The sequence below is a fragment of the Schistocerca piceifrons genome, chromosome 2 (genome assembly GCF_021461385.2).
Source record: "Schistocerca piceifrons isolate TAMUIC-IGC-003096 chromosome 2, iqSchPice1.1, whole genome shotgun sequence".
NCBI lineage: Eukaryota > Metazoa > Arthropoda > Insecta > Orthoptera > Acrididae > Schistocerca > Schistocerca piceifrons.
In genome coordinates this window covers 767035329-767052571 of record NC_060139.1, presented here as the reverse complement: position 1 = coordinate 767052571, position 17243 = coordinate 767035329, and the positions used below count along the sequence as shown (strand labels likewise).

The window sequence follows — 17243 nt, the reverse complement described above, 5'->3', positions numbered from 1 at the left end:
AGGGACTAATCAAGAGGATGTTGTTATCAGGAGAAAGAAAACTGGCGTTCTACGGATCGGACCATGGAATGTCAGACCCCTTAATTAGTGAAGTTCAGTGGCAGGAGGAACAAGACTTTTGGTCAGGTGAATACAGGGTTATAAATACAAAATCAAATAGGGGTAATGCAGGAGTAGGTTTAATAATGAATAAAAAATAGGAGTGCGGGTAAGCGACTACAAACACACAGTGAACGCATTATTGCGGCCAAGATAGACACGAAGCCCATGCTTACTACAGTAGTACAAGTTTATATGCCAACTAGCTCTGCAGATGATGAAGAAATTGATAAAATGTATGATGAGATAAAAGAAATTATTCAGATAGTGAAGGGAGATGAAAATTTAATAGTCATGGGTGACTGGAATTCGAGAGAAGGAAAAGGGAGAGAAGGAAACATAGTAGGTAAATATGGATTGGGGGTAAGAAATGAAAGAGGAAGCCATCTGGTAGAATTTTGCACAGAGCATAACTTAATCACAGCTAACACAAGAATCATAAAAGAAGGTTGTGTACATGGAAGAATCCTGGAGACACTAGATGGTATCAGATAGATCAGGCTCATCCAAGAATTGCACCCGACGGATGCGCCCGCACCCCACGGGCGCCAAGCAGTGTAGTTCAGCGCCCCGTCCGTGACTGAGTGTCGCTAGTGTCGTCATAGGAGCGAGAGAGAGAGAGCTTCGGAGCGAGTGAGACCACACACCACTGCTCTGTGGTGGACTGTCCCGCAATCAGATCCAACGCAAACAAAATAACAGAGGAAGCGCACCTCTGTAAAAGAGGCCGATGAGCGGTAAAACAAGCAGACCATTTACCGTTTAGGTAACAACTAGTATTTGTGTGACAGCATTACTACGCAAAGCTTTAGACAACAATATCCAAAACAAGAATCGAAGAACATCTTTGTTGTTTTCTGACCCACAGGTTCATTCTATTAGTACTGCACATGCACACTCGTCATATGTACAATAGGCGTCTTCTGAAAAATATATCAGTTTCTTAAATGAACTAGAGTCATAAATATTCTATTTTAGAAATAACTTTATGTAAGGGATATAGAGTCTCATTCTTACTGTTAGCAGTTACAAGTAAATATTTTTTGTTATACTTCGGGCTACATCTCTTTGTACCCCTTTTCAGAGTTTAGAAATCAGATCCTTAGTTTGCTGTTTTGTACGTAATAATTTTAACCGACCAAGTTTGAAAACTTATTAAAAATAGAATTAAGGTTATAAAGCTCTTTAATTCTTACAGTCAACTTTGTTAAAGAAGACAATTAACATTTTACACTTTTTTTTCTTTTTCGAGGAAACGGTTTTGTCAATGTTTGGTACAATATTCCCTGAGACTGATAACCGCAAAGAACTAGTCAAATTTTTATCGCCAAGTAATGAACGGTTCTTAGTTTTAGCAAGCTTTAAAAGAGAGAAAAAGCGCTCACAGATATACGTGGAACCAAACATTGAGAGAACTTAGGCCACGTGCTTGTGCAAAAGAGGATATTTCTCTTGTGGAAGACAGCTGTAAAAGTCATCCAAAGTTTTACACATGAGAAAGCGGTCCTTCAGGCAGATATCGCACTGCAGGTCAATCAGCTCTAGTTGAAGCACTTGTGAGACGTCCTATGCCGAAGGGAAAACGAGTGAACAAATATATCCAAGGCCGATTGAAGCTCACTTATTTCCAAAAATCTGTTTTCAAACCGTTCTTATAATTCGCAAACACTTGAATCGTCTGCACTAAATCAACGACATAGTGATTTTTGCATTGGAGTGAAATGTTCAAAGTATTTAAATAAACAGTAAGGTGACTCAAAAAAGCCAAATTCGCCATCCACTTAAGATCACAAAGTAATTCTTCTGTATGTCCTTTCATTTCCAAAAATGTATTTATTTCGCCCCTCAAGGAGAAAAACTGATGAAGCACCTTTCCTCTGCTCAGCCAGAAATTCTTTAAATTGGCGATGTGTGAGTCCATGCGAGTGAAGATAATTAACCATTCAAAGAACTTTGTCCATAAAATTTTTTTATGTTGACAATCTTTGCACAAAGTGCCTCCTGGTGTATCAGACAATGGACTGTCGCGAATAAGGAACAGCTGACTTCAGCCATTTTTGACCTCACGTAACTCAGAAATCCAGAGCGTATCCCTCGTAGCACAGGGGCTCCATCCCTTGTTACACTGCTCAGGCGTTCCCATTTTAAACCCATTGACTCTAACACGTTTTCCACAGCTAGATAAATATCCAAACCCATGGTTGTGTCTTTTAATGGTATAAGATTGAGAAATTCTTGGGTGACACGCAGATTGTCGTCGACACCTCGAATGAATATGACGAGATGAGATATGTCCGCAACGTCCGCGGACTCGTCAAGAGCGATAGAAAGTGAAATGAAGTTTGCCGCTCTCTCCATTAATTGCTGCTCCATATCTGAGACCATATCTTTGACTCTGTGAGCAACAGTTTGAGGCGAAAGAGCTATGTTTTCAAATTTTTCCGTGAGGTCTGGTGGACAAATACAAGCCGCCGAGTCGACCACGCAATCCTTGATGAGATTCCCAGCAGCAACGGGTTTCCCTGCTTTCCCAATTCTCAGCGATCATTTGTAACTTGTGCACAAACTTTGCCCACCTGTTTCCTGCTCGTACCACACCAAAAAAGAACATACAATTAATTTTGTACAACCTTGTTTTTAAAACACTTTCATCACTTTAACAATTAATTTTTTCATTCATTGAAACTCAAATAAAAAACTAACAAAAAAGATTGGTTTTAGATGCATTTTCCCCCAGTTCCGCTGAGAAGGACAGTGATGTGCGGTTGCAAAATAAATTTTTTTCTATTGCAATATTTGCGAACAGCGGCATGGCGTGGCTCAGCGGGCGATCTGCACGGCCAGCTAAGCGACACGGCTTGGCCACTGCGACAACATATGAATTCACCTGGGGCACTGGCCGCGGGCAATTGCCTGCGCTAGCGCCCCAGGGGCACAGTTTGGACGAGCCTGAGATAGATTATATAATGGTAAGACAGAGATATAGGAATCAGGTTTTAAATTGTAAGACATTTCCGGGGGCAGATGTGGACTCTGACCACAATCTATTGGTTATGAACTGTAGATTAAAACTGAAGAAACTGCAAAAAGGTGGGGATTTAAGGAGATGGGACCTGGATAAACTGACTAAACCAGACTTTCAGGGAGAGCATAAGAGAACAATTGACAGGAATAGGGGAAAGAAATACATTAGAAGAAGAATGGGTAGCTCTGAGGGATGAATTAGTGAAGGCAGCAGAGGATCAAGTAGGTAAAAAGATGAGAGCTAGTAGAACTCCTTGGGTAACAGAAGAAATATTGAACTTAATTGATGAAAGGAGAAAATATAAAATGCAGTAAATGAATCAGGCAGAAAGGAATACAAACGTCTCAAAAATGAGATCGACAGGAAGTGCAAAATGACTAAGTAGGGATGGCTAGAGGACAAATGTAAGGAAGTAGAGGCTTACCCTACTAGGGGCAAGACAGATACTGCCTACAGGAAAATTAAAGAGACCTTTGGAGAAAAGAGAGCCACTTGTATGAATATCAAGAGCTCAGATGGAAACCCAGTTCTAAGCAAAGAAGGGAAAGCAGAAAGGTGGAAGGAGTATATAAAGGGTCTATACAAGGGCGATGTACTTGAGGACAATATTATGGAAATGGAAGAGGATGTAGGTGAATGGGAGATACGATACTGCGTGAAAAGTTTGACAGAGCACTGAAAGACCTGAGTTGAAACAAGGCCCCGGGAGTAGACAACATTCCATTAGAACTACTGACGGCCTTGGGAGAGCCAGTGCTGACAAAACTCTACCATCTGGTTAGCAAGATGTATGAGACAGGCGAAATACCCTCAGACTTCAAGAAGGATATAATAATTCCAATCCCAAGGGAAGCATGTGTTGACCGATGTGAAAATTACCAAACTATCAGTTTAATAAGCCATGGCTGCAAAATACTAACACAAATTCTTTACAGACAAATGGAAAAACTGGTAGAAGCCGACCTCAGGGAAGATCAGTTTGGATTCTGTAGAAATGATGGAACATGTGAGGCAATACTGACCTTATGACTTACCTTAGAAGAAAGATTAAGGAAAGGCAAACCTACATTTCTAGCTTTTGTGGACTTAGAGAAAGCTTTTGGCTATGTTGACTGGAATACTCTCTTTCAAATTCTAAAGGTGGCAGGGGTAAAATACAGGGAGCGAAAGGCTATTTACAATTTGTGCAGAAAGAAGATGGCAGTTATAAGGGTCGAGGGGCATGAAAGGGAAGCAGTGGTTGGGAAGGGAGTAAGACAGGGTTGTAGCCTCTCCCCAATGTTATTCAACCTGTATATTGAGCAAGAAGTAAAGGAAACAAAAGAAAAATTTGGAGTAAGAATTAAAATCCATGGAGAAGAAATAAAAAGTTTGAGGTTCGCCGATGACATCGTAATTCTGTCAGAGACAGCAAAGGACTTGGAAGAGCAGTTGAACGGAATGGACAGTGTCTTGAAAGGAGGATATAAGATGAACATCAACAAAAGCAAAACAAGGATAATGGAATGTAGTCGAATTAAGTCGGGTGATGCGGAGGGAATTAGATTAGGGATTGAGACACTTAAAGTAGCAAAGGATTTTGCTATTTGGGGAGCAAAATAAATGATGATGGTCAAAGTAGAGAGGATATAAAATGTAGACTGGCAATGGCAAGGAAAGAAAAGCATTTCTGAAGAAGAGAAATTTGTTAACATCGAGTATAGATTTAAGTGTCAGGAAGTCATTTCTGAAAGTATTTGTATGGAGTGTAGCCATGTACGGAAGTGAAACATGGACGATAAGTAGTTTGGACAAGAAGAGAGTAGAAGCTTTCAAAATGTGGTGCTACAGAAGAATGCTGAAGATTAGATGGGTACATCACAAAACTAATGAGGAGGTATTGAATAGAATTGGAGAGTAGAGTAGTTTGTGGCACAACTTGACTAGAAGAAGGGATCAGTTGGTAGGACATGTTCTGAGGCATCAAGGAATCACCACTTTAGTATTGTGGGGCAAGTTGGAGGGTAAAAATCGTATAGGAAGACCAAGAGATGAATACACCGAGCAGATTCAGAAGGATGTAGGTTGCAGTAGGTACTGGGAGATGAAGAAGCTTGCACAGGATAGAGTAGCATGGAGAGCTGCATCAAACTAGTCTCAGGACTGAAGACCACAACAACAACAACAACAACAACAATCACCAGCAAACAAGTTTAGTATGACTTTATGAACAATTAACTTTATTTGTTAAACTTAATCAGTTGTAGGTGGGATATATTATTTAGGCTTGCTGCACATATGATCATTGTAATGTTAGTCTGTTGCTAATGGGTATCAGAGACAACTTTATTATTTTTATTTCTCAATTTGAAGTGATAATAACTGGAGAGAACAATCATCCCCACATTAGACAAGGAGCCACACATCGATTTTACTGTTAGTGTCACAAGTTTTGGAAGGAGCACATCCGTGGAGGGCCTCAAGAGTGTGATGCTAAATATCAAGAATATTACAAAGACACAACAGCTGATGACCTCTTGAGAGCTATCAATAAGAACAGAAGTGTAAAATGGCACAAAACAACAGCAGGACTCAACTTTACACATTCTAATTAGAAAGCTGGCACCATATTAGAAAACTCTTCACAGATCCAAGGATGTCACACAGTAACATGTGTGAATGCCAATGTTGTTGGAACCAGAGCAATGGGGATTTTGAAAACTCACCACGAACACAAACTGTGAAAAATGAATTGTACATATACAGGTCTCATCTAAAACCACATCCAGACTACTCACATGACTTCTGCATTGAGGAATTTGATACAACCTTGAATACACTAAAAGGTAAACAAAGCTGTTGGATTTTATGGCATATATGCACAGTTTCTTAAAGCCATCAGACCTAAAACAAAAATGTGGCTCTGACCTACTATAAGTGACTAGAAAGGATTATTCTAAATTGCATTCAAGATGCCATTCGTAAAATCATCCCTGTTGAACAAGGTGGCATTAGGAAACATTGGAGCTGCTGTGCTCAGGTTTTAATATTGAGAAGCTGGATTTTGAGAGGTCTCAAATCAGCAGCAGTTTTTATGGCTCTTAAGACAGATTATGACACAGGAAAGGTTGATTTTGAAGATTACTGAAATCACCCCCTGTCAAAAGCTGGCATTTCTAGTGAGCAACATGCTCTTTGCCATGCATTTTACAGTGTTCCTGAATGGATAAGCTAGCAGATGGGAGACTAAGTAATGGCGTACTTCAGTGATCAGTTCTGGTCCCATTCTATTTAACCCATATATCCATGACAGGCCAAGACAGACTATGTGAAAATCCAGTGCAGGTTACTTGCATAAGTCTTCCATAGTTCAGATCTTATACACTGTAAGCCTGTGCTGCCAATGAGCTGACAAAATTGAGTATTACTTCCATAATAGAGACTTCAGCCTAACCCAAATAATAAGAGATTACTGTGCTATAAAGAGGTTCAAAGGAAACTGCATGTGACTTTTGACAAAATGAAAGTACCCCATAATTACAATCCAATATATCTAGGAATCACATTGGATTGGTCCCTGACATTCAAACAAAAGTGCACCAAGCTATCTAAGAAACTTGGCTCAACTGTAAATCTACTTAGCAGGATTGCCCGAGGCAGTTCGGGTGTGGATGCCGATGCTTTATGCTTTGTTGCACTCGCTCTTGTATAGTCTGCAGGTGAATATTTCGCACCTATGTAGGAAAGCAGTGCCCATACAACAAATGTTGATGTGCAGCTTAATGAAGTCATAAGAATTAGCACTGTTGTTTTTAGATCTACTCCTCTTCAGTAGTTACCTGCCCTAGCTAATATCACTCTGCAAGATCTGAGGAGGAAAGCAGCTAAGGTAAAACTGTTCAAGAAGGCCACTTCTCATGAGAGCTCTCCCTTGTATGATCCCCTACAAGATCCACCAACAATTTATCTGAACTCACAAATTATTAATTAAGTATCAGTTCTTTCAACATGACCTCCAAGTGGAGCAATGCTGGGACAAACATCCACTCAGTAATGCCCACCTGGTACAAGATCCAACAAGGAAGCTTGAGAGATTCCAACTACCACACCAAACCTGGTCGAAGCTGAACTGCATTAGGATTGGCCAAGGGAGATGTTCACTTTGAAGAAGTGGGCTTATATCCATAGCTGACATCAACTGTGAAGTGGAGGTGCAAACAGTAGATTTCATTGTTAAGGAGTGCCTACTTCGAGCATTTGATGAGGATCTGAGGATTATACACCAAGTGACTCCAAATGCTCTGGACTGGACAAATTTGGAAATTCCCATTTGTGTGTGTGTGTGTGTGTGTGTGTGTGTGTGTGTACAGAAATGCACCTAGTGTGGAACTTTGAAAAACGTCTCATCTTACAACTTGCTCCTTTGATGTGTACTTCCAGCATTTTTTGTGGTGGTTAAAACTTCTTGTATTCTCTCTGAGAAATATACTCCAAACCACTCATTGACTTTTCATAAAGTTCCATATATAGCAGTTTTCAAGATGTGGCTGTAAAATAACAGGACTATTGCTGTACAGCACTTTATTTAAAAAACATACACATTTATTTATTGTCACTCTCAATAGACTCCCCTCCTCTATCCCTGAAATGCTCCACACAAATTTTCCATTGATGGAAACAGTGCTGGAGGTCTGTCTTTGTGAGCGCCGTGATAACATGTGCCGATTTTTCTTTCACTGCTTCAACTGACTGAGATCTTGTCCAGCTATTTTTGCTCTTAGTGTTGTTGGACACTTCCAGTGCACAGAGTGGCAAATAATTTCTGGATCATAAGTGAAAAACCAAGATTCATCATGTCGTTATTCTTTTCAAGAAATTATGTTCTTTTCAATGGTATTCAAAGTGTGAGTACAGACATTTTCAAGAGCTTTATTTTATTTGATTGCAATAATGTCCAGCACCAGTTTCACTCACATTTTTCTCATGTGAAATTGGTTAAGTAAAATTTGCATTACGCACTCTTTGTCAATTCCTACAGCTTCAGCAATCGATCAGATACTCAACCAATTGTCAAACCGAATCAGATTACTTACTTTCTTGATATTTTCATCAGTTTTTGATGTTGAAGGGCATCCTGGGCAAGGGTCACCATCACCATCTTCTTGGCCAGTTTGGAAATGCTTGACTGAAAAACTCGTGTACATCACAAACAGTCTTCACCATACATTTCTTTTAGTAAAAGGTAGATTTCAGTAGCAGTTTTTTAAGTTTCATGTGCGCAGCTTCAGAAGGATTCATTGCTCTTTTATTACAATTATCATTTTTCTGGAAAAACAAAATTACACGAAAAAAGGCCACAGCCACACTGATTTGTCTACAGACACCAGAGTCAACTGAAAAGGCTTCATGCTTCACAGCCATTACTTGTTTGTCTTTGGTACATGTGTACTTGCTCTGTGACAGCATCAGTTCCATTATTTTATGGCCACACTTCATGTCCATAAGTAATTCATGGTTTATGAGAGTTAAGACTTTTGTGAGATGAATGAAAACCACTTTTGTATCCTTTCTTTCATTTAGTACACTATAAATTTCATCTCATAATGAATATAACGACCTGTTTATAAATCTCTCTTTTTGAAATCCAAACCGATGGGGGTTTGGTAAATAGCTGCTTTTCAGGAACTTAATAAACTGGTCATACACTGCTTTCTGAAGAACCTTTGATATCCTTGATAGGATTGAGACAGGTCTGTTGTTATTGACATCACTCCTTTCACCTTTTATGAAGATAGGAAACACTTTGCCTTGAAAATTCTGAGTGATTTGTCTGACAGCAAAAAGCATGGATAAGACAAATGATGGCAGGTTTGTCTCAGAGGGGTAATCGTATATGGCATCAAAATCACAAGTGCGTGAGTTTGGTTTCGGTTTTATAATACTGCAGAATTCACCTGGTGTTATTTAATCAAGAAACAATGTTTTGGAAATAACTCTAGCTCTGAACAGAAAGAAAGGACTGGAACATCAATTTGAAAAGAAAGTTTGTTGCCATTGTTTATGAAGTGGTTATTGAATACTTCAAATACACTAGTGGCCATTAAAATTGCTACACCAAGAAGAAATGCAGATGACATATGAGTATTCATTGGACAAATATATTATGCTAGAACTGACATGTGATTACATTTTCATGCAATTTGGGTGCATAGATGCTGACAAATTAGTACCCAGGACAACCACCTCTGGCCATAAAAATGGCCTTGATACACCAGGGCATTGAGTCAAAAAGAGCTTGGATGGCGTGTACAGGTACAGATGCCCATGCAGCTTCAACACAATACCACAGTTCAACAAGAATAGTGACTGGCGTACTGTGATGAGCCAAACTGTTTGGAAGGTAGGAGACGAGATACTGGCAGAAGTGAAGCTGCGAGTACCGGGCGTGAGTCGTGCTTCGGTAGCTCAGATGGTAGAGCACTTGCCCGCGAAAGGCTAAGGTCCCGAGTTCGAGTCTTGGTCAGGCACATAGTTTTAATCTGCCCGGAAGTTTCATATCAGCTTATAATGTGTATGCTGTAGACGCTACAGCTGACGATGTAATTGGTACTATTGTTTTGGTTCTGAAATTATTATTATTATTTTATCTTTTTTTCCAGATTCACCGATATTCTCTCTGCAGCCACTAAAGCATAGACTATATTGTGTGAAATGTACACACTATTTAGTTCACATTTTAAAAAGTCTGATGATTTTGGAAAACTGATTGCTGGCACATAGTACTTCTGCATTCACATGATTGTCTCCCAAGATCATGGTGACATGGAATATTCACAATTAGAACTTCAGTATGTGTAAGGCTTTTCAGACACTGTTCAGGATTGTGTGTAGCACTGGTAGTTTCATTTTTGTACACATTGCTTGAGCCTCCAAGAAGTGTGACAGTCTACATCAGAAAGATTTTTAACCCTTTTAAATGCAATTATTTTCTTTATTTCAGCAAATGCGGCTTCCAGTTTCGCTATACCAAATAATAAAATGGATGAAATTAAATGATCGTGTGGCATTTATTGGCCATGATATCCCCTTTGGGATTCGGTCGCAGTATTGCAAGTCTTTTCATTTGACACCACTTCAGCGACTTGTGTGTCGATGATGTAAATGATAATGAAGGACACACAACACCCAGTCCTCTGCCAGGAATCGAACCCGGGCCCCCTTGCGTGGTAGGTGGTAACGCTACTGCTGCGCTACAGAGGCGGACATAAAATGGATAATAAACGCCTTTAAATAACTGTAACACACAGTGTTGTGGCATGGTGAGGATAGGATATAATATGTACTTCAATGGTGATTTTTTTTAGCTTATGTTATTTGCCATTTAACAATACTTTGGAAGAAACAGATTACACAAAGGTAAGGTTTTATTTTGCTGCCAATACGTACCTACAGCATTAAACAGATAATATATCTTGACACAGTAAGCACATTCTTCTGTTTTAAAAAATAGCTACAACACCTAAACTTCCAATTCTGTTTAGTATGATGCACACAAAACCCAATAAGTATCATACAATTTATCAGCTAATATATCTAAAAACAAATATGATGTGACTTACCAAACGAAAGCGCTGGCAGGTTGATAGACACACAAACATACACACAAAATTCAAGCTTTCGCAACCAACGGCTGCTTCACCAGGAAAGAGGGAAGGAGAGGGAAAGACGAAAGGATGTGGGTTTTAAGGGAGAGGGTAAGGAGTCATTCCAATCCCGGGAGCGGAAAGACTTACCTTAGGGGGAAAAAAGGACAGGTATACACTCGCACACACACACATATCCATCCGCATATACACAGACACAAGCAGACATTTGTAAAGGCAAAGAGTTTGGGCAGAGATGTCAGTCGAGGTGGAAGTACAGAGGCAAAGATGTTGCTAAATGACAGGTGAGGTATGAGTGGTGGCAAATTGAAATTAGCAGAGGTTGAGGCCTGGCAGGTAACGAGAAGAGAGGATATACTGAAGGGCAAGTTCCCATCTCCGGAGTTCTGACAGGTTGGTGTTAGTGGGAAGTATCCAGATAACCCGGACAGTGTAACACTGAAAACGGTCCCTTCCCTACAGCCTAGGTCTTCGTGGCAAACGAATCTGCTCCAGTCCCTGAACCATTACACCAACAACCTGACAACAGCTTTCGCATCCCGCAACTACCCTCCTGACCTGGTACAGAAGCAAATAGCCAGAGTCACTTCCTCATGCCCTCAAAACCAGAACCTCCCACAGAAGAACCCCAAAAGTGCCCCACTTGTGACAGGATACTTTCCGGGACTGGATCAGACTCTGAACGTGGCTCTCCAGCAGGGATACGACTTCCTCAAATCCTGCCCTGAAATGAGATCCATCCTTCATTAAATCCTCCCCACTCCACCAAGAGTGTCTTTCCGCCGTCCACCTAACCTTCGTAACCTCTTAGTTCATCCCTATGAAATCCCCAAACCACCTTCCCTACCCTCTGGCTCCTACCCTTGTAACCGCCCCCGGTGTAAAACCTGTCCCATGCACCCTCCCACCACCACCTACTCCAGTCCTGTAACCCGGAAGGTGTACACGATCAAAGGCAGAGCCACGTGTGAAAGCACCCACGTGATTTACCAACTGACCTGCCTACACTGTGACACTTTCTATGTGGGAATGACCAGCAACAAACTGTCCATTCGCATGAATGGACACAGGCAGACAGTGTTTGATGGTAATGAGGATCACCCTGTGGCTGAACATGCCTTGGTGCACGGCCAGCACATCTTGGCATAGTGTTACACCGTCCGGGTTATCTGGATACTTCCCACTAACACCAACCTATCCGAACTCCGGAGATGGGAACTTGCCCTTCAATATATCCTCTCTTCCCGTTATCTACCAGGCCTCAATCTCCGCTAATTTCAAGTTGCCGCCACTCATACCTCACCTTCATTCAACAGCATCTTTGACTCTGCACTTCCGCCTCGACTGACATCTCTGCCCAAACTCTTTGCCTTTGAATATGTCTGCTTGTGTGTGTGTGTGTGTGTGTGTGTGTGTGTGTGTGTGTGTGTGTGTGTGTGTGGGCGCGCGCGCGCGAGTGTATACCTGTCCTTTTTTCCCCCAAGGTAAGTCTTTCTGCTCCCGGGATTGGAATGACTCCTTAGCCTCTCCCTTGAAACCCACATCCTTTCGTCTTTCCCTCTCCTTCCCTCCTTCCTGATGAAGTAACCATTGGTTGCGAAAGCTTGAATTCTGTGTGTATGTTTGTGTTTGTTTGTGTGTCTATCAACCTGCCAACGCTTTCGTTTGGTAAGTCACATCATCATTGTTTTTGGAAATGTGTGTGTGTGTGTGTGCGAGTGTATACCCGTCCTTTTTTCCCTCTAAGGTAAGTCTTTCTGCTCCCGGGATTGGAATGACTCCTTACCCTCTCCCTTAAAACCCACATCCTTTCGTCTTTCCCTCTCCTTCCCTCTTTCCTGATGAGGCAACCATCTGTTGCGAAAGCTTGAATTTTGTGTGTATGTTTGTGTTTGTTTGTGTGTCTATCGACCTGCCAGTGCTTTCGTTTGGTAAGTCACATCATCTTTGTTTTTAGATACATCTTTGTTTTTAGATATATTTTTCCCATGTGGAATGTTTCCCTCTACTATATTCAATTTATCAGCTAAGGTTGATACATATGACACATGTGAAAAACTTGGCGCAAAATGTGAAACATTATAAAATAATGGAAAAAACAGGAACATTACCTTTATTATTTCTTGTGATTTCATAGTATCATCAGTATTATGCCCTCCATTTATAATGCTGTTGTTTTCGTATATGATCTTGTTGAATGTATTATTTGTAAATGAAAGTCCATTATCAAACTTGTAGTTATGGACAACATCAGAAATTCCAAATGTGAAACCTCCATACCTAAAAAGATGGAGTTGTTTATTATGTGAGTTTTATAGTAATACAGCCCTGAAGATGCTGTCAGAAAGCCAAAATGCTAAGGCAGCATACATTTAAAAAAATTTCAAACAGACTCGACAGTCACAAACCAGAATGCTGCTGAACAAACAGTTACTGCTCGTGAGAAAATTAAGAACTCCAGTAGAAAGATATTATGTCTCAAAACATGTTTTAGGAACACCGATTATAGGCATGAAATTTTTTCTTTAATTTCATAAGAATCTTTACAAAATTTTCCCAAATTTATTTATATGGTTGGGAAAAAAATCTGGAAGAATTACACTGTTGACAGTAAACATCAGGCTTCTGAAGAGTAAGCAGAAGAACGTGCATGTCATACAAAATAATAACATAAAAATTTTAACACAGTTATGGGTTCTATGAGGCACAGAAACACACAACAAACACACACAGTGCGCTTGCATATCTCGTGCTTACACTGTACATTTGGTAAACTTGACAGCACAAAAAATGGCGGAGCTAAAATTTGAACTAACCATCACATTAAACCAGTGCCGATTACATTATAAACATACAGAACACTTCTGATAGTGAATTCAATTGAAAGATTAACACTGCCTTGATGCTTTCAATAGACACACACGAAAAAACTACATCAGTCATTTTGCAGAGTTACAGACCCAGGAAGAGAGGTGGAACCAAAGCTGAATAGCACTAAAAGTACTCCATGCTGCAGTTGTTGCTACAATATCTTTGTAGTTTGGTAAAACAGCTGACAGGCTGGAAGGTGACCTTTCAATACAGAGTTCAGTTCAAATCTCACTTTTCTTAGTTACTATTTTAATTTGTAGGATATATAAAACTAAGGGAATGAACAGTTCACCTTTCTTTGTGAGAAACTTATGGCACAGCATGTGGTGTCTTTAACATGTGATATCTAACCCACATGCCTCCAACTTCAATTACTATCTGTTGTATGTGAGGAAGGGAGTCTACATCTCCTAGGCAGAAAAGGTGGTGTATCAGATGTCATTACGGGGTCTTGGCTTATGGTCAGGTCAGTTTTCTTCTACAATCTGTTTAGTCAATGTCCATACATTTTCTATGGGGTTGAATCTGGTGCAGGATGAGGTGAGTAGAGAAGACAATTCTTATTCTGTCCTGCATATCACTCCTGCATCATTGCTAACATGCATACCAAAGTCTAATTCTGATTCACAAAGAGCTTTGCCACCTACACGATACACAAAATGGTATGATATATGGTATGGTATATTTTTAATTTAATGATTTTGTGATAATAATATTTACTTAGTAAAAACTACAAATTGTCTGGTTGTTTATTTTTTCTTTTGTACTATTCGTGTTGTTGAGATCTGGTGAGCGCTGAAGGCAGTTATTTGCACAGAACAGGATCATCGTGTTGCAAGATTCAATACTCACACGGTTGACAGTCATTCAGCACAACAAGAAGCCTGAAGCTATACACACCTCTTGTGTCCATTATGATTGTACAACGAAAAGAAGTGAATTATAAGAAATGTATTGAATGTTGTGACAGGCTATCTACAGATTTTCAGAGGATCAAATTCATTACCTTTTCATGACTTTCCCATTACCTCTTTAATTACATTCATGTAACTCTCACTCTCAAAAATGTGCATGGTACAATGGCAAAAACACTTTTTTACGAACCTGAAAGCTGAACAAATTGAAAGTCAAATGTAATAATTCCTATATCACTTAAACTGTGTGTCAGCATGAATAATGTAAACATGTATCACTTGTAGTATACCATTCATCAAATGCTACAGAAGCACTAAACTCACACATAGGATGGAGTATGACTGAATCACATCAGTTAAAATAGAAATTTTTTTAACACTGTAATGTACTGAAAAGTTACAATTTTGCTTAAGACAATATAACAATTTTGAAGGAACAAAATTAAAGTCAAAGTTAAACTTCACAGTACAAGATTCAGTGTTTAACTTTCTTAGCTAAACTTGAAATTTTCCCATCTAAAATTTCAGCTTATTCTTTTGCCTTTTCTTTAATCATTCTTTATTTTATTTTTGAGCTATCTTATTTCTACAATAGTTCTTCTTTTAAAATTGGTCGCTTCATCAGATTTCTTCTTTGTTAAGGCTTCTACTCTCTTTGATGGAGCATTCTTTACAGATAGTATCATTGATTTTACAATGTCTACATTCAGTTGTTTGCCACTATTACATAAAAAATGTATTTTTTCTAAGTTTTCAACTAAAACTTATTTGTTGATAGGAAAGTCAACTGCAGCATTTCCATGAAAAATGCATAACAGCTTCTGCGTGAACTTGATGAAGCCATTATTCACATTTTTCAGTAAATTCATCAAAAAGTGATAAAGTTTGTTCTCTTTATAAGTGAATTGTTTCAGTTGTTTTTCAGAATATTCAAAAAACTTTAAATAACCTCTCTTTGCTACGCCTGCTATTGGTGGAGTCATATTTTTTTGATACAAATTCTTCCAAAGCAATTGTCACTCGAAATTTTCTCAAAACAGATATCTGCCTAAACATGAGCCACTTTCGACTATTGCTAACTTCGAAGAACTCTTCTCAGCAATTTTTAGATATAGACTTTGTAAAATACCTGTGCACTCATTTCTGAAAATAAGGATATTATTTTCCGTATAGTTCTTGCTAGCAGCAGTGGCACCAAATCCAGTATCTACATAATGACTTGTTTTATGATTACATGCTTTGGTAACATCAATAACAAATAATTTGCTGGAATTTGTCACCATTTCCAAAACAGTTTTTTTATGAATGGAGAAATGATTCTATACATTAGATTAAACAAATCTTTGAACGAAAAGGGGAAGAGAGAGTCATTTGACTGATACATAGTTAAAAGCTCCTCAAATTTGATTGAAAATGTTATAAGACACCCAACAGGTGCAACTTATAGTTGGTGAGTAGTACTAAAATGGTGTGGGAAACGTTATGGCTGATGAGAAATTGATTTTACTCTGATAGTCCTTAACATCTTTAAAACGAGGTTAAAATCACAACAGTTTTATATTAATTATTAAAAATCTGTAAGGAAATGTCTTCTCAAAAACATATACATATTAAATAGATTTAAACAGAAGTGGAAGTGGACAGAGTTAAAGAAACAGCTGTTCTAAGTGACACTCTTCCAGCAATGCCCAAGATGGCAGCAAAGTCATGGGTGGAGCTATAATTTATATGTCATTTCCACTAGGTGTATGCACCACATATAGACAACAAAGCCACACCTTCAAATTTCTCCATCTGCACCTGCCCATCAAGGTTGTAGTTGAAACCGCAGTATTAGAGGCTTTGCTAATGGGGCTTGTACAGATAGACATACAAGTTCCCAACAGATAACAAAGACTTTTAAGATATAAAATTTTGTATTATGTAGACTGCTGGATACACTTTTGGGGGTGGTACTAACTTGCTACTCCCTTCTGCAGCTGCACCTGACTGAGACACTTAATTCACGATCGCCCACTCAATTACAGTTTCATTACTTTCATGACCATGTGACAAAGCAAACTAGGATCTTTTACTTCCTCTCTTGTTTTGCCATCCGACTCCTTAAATTCTTTTTTATAATACCAGATCTAATTTTGTGCTTAGTTTTGTGTATGTCATCAATTTCCTAATTTATTTCGATTATTCCTATTTAATATTTTTTTTAATTTTTTTATAGGGAGAAATCAGTAATTGTTTCTTAAATTCTATTGTTGACTTATAAACAAATATAAATTCTATAATAATTATAAAAATTTGGAGGAACAACCAATAGCATTCTTTAAGTGTTTATTTGGCTCTGTTCGAAAACATGTTAGCAAAGCCAGCCCTTAATTAATTCCAAAGTAATTGCCAGGTTTGTCAAAAGTATTGTCTGTATAGCTATATCTGTTAATTTCATCATTTATACTCATAATTTGGCTTAACCCTCGTGGTACAAGAAACTGTTAAAAAGAACCAATTTTTCGATGTATTCAGTTAATTTAATGAGTTATGTTTTGATTGTAATTTCTGTAAATTAACCATCAGACAATGTATAGCTTCAGTACTTATTACTGTGATGATATATAAAGGCCCGATTTTTTGTCCCGAGACAGTCAGTCCATGGCCAAAAACAATGACAGTGTCTGTTCAATATGTAACGTATTATTC

At 38.9% G+C, this 17243-nt stretch overlaps 1 protein-coding gene across 3 annotated transcripts in view; it reads right to left on the bottom strand.

The window, feature by feature from the left end:
- Window positions 1-17243, bottom strand: part of LOC124777985 (ATP-binding cassette sub-family A member 7-like) — a 594849-nt gene that overhangs the window by 214045 nt on the left and 363561 nt on the right. For all 3 annotated transcript variants that reach the window (XR_007015818.1, XR_007015819.1, XM_047253552.1), the window contains exon 33: window positions 12879-13047. Coding sequence is in view for 1 of the 3 variants with exons in the window: in XM_047253552.1 (XP_047109508.1) it covers window positions 12879-13047 (169 nt within the window). In the remaining 2 variants the exon portion in view is untranslated. The remainder of the gene's footprint in view (window positions 1-12878; window positions 13048-17243) is intronic.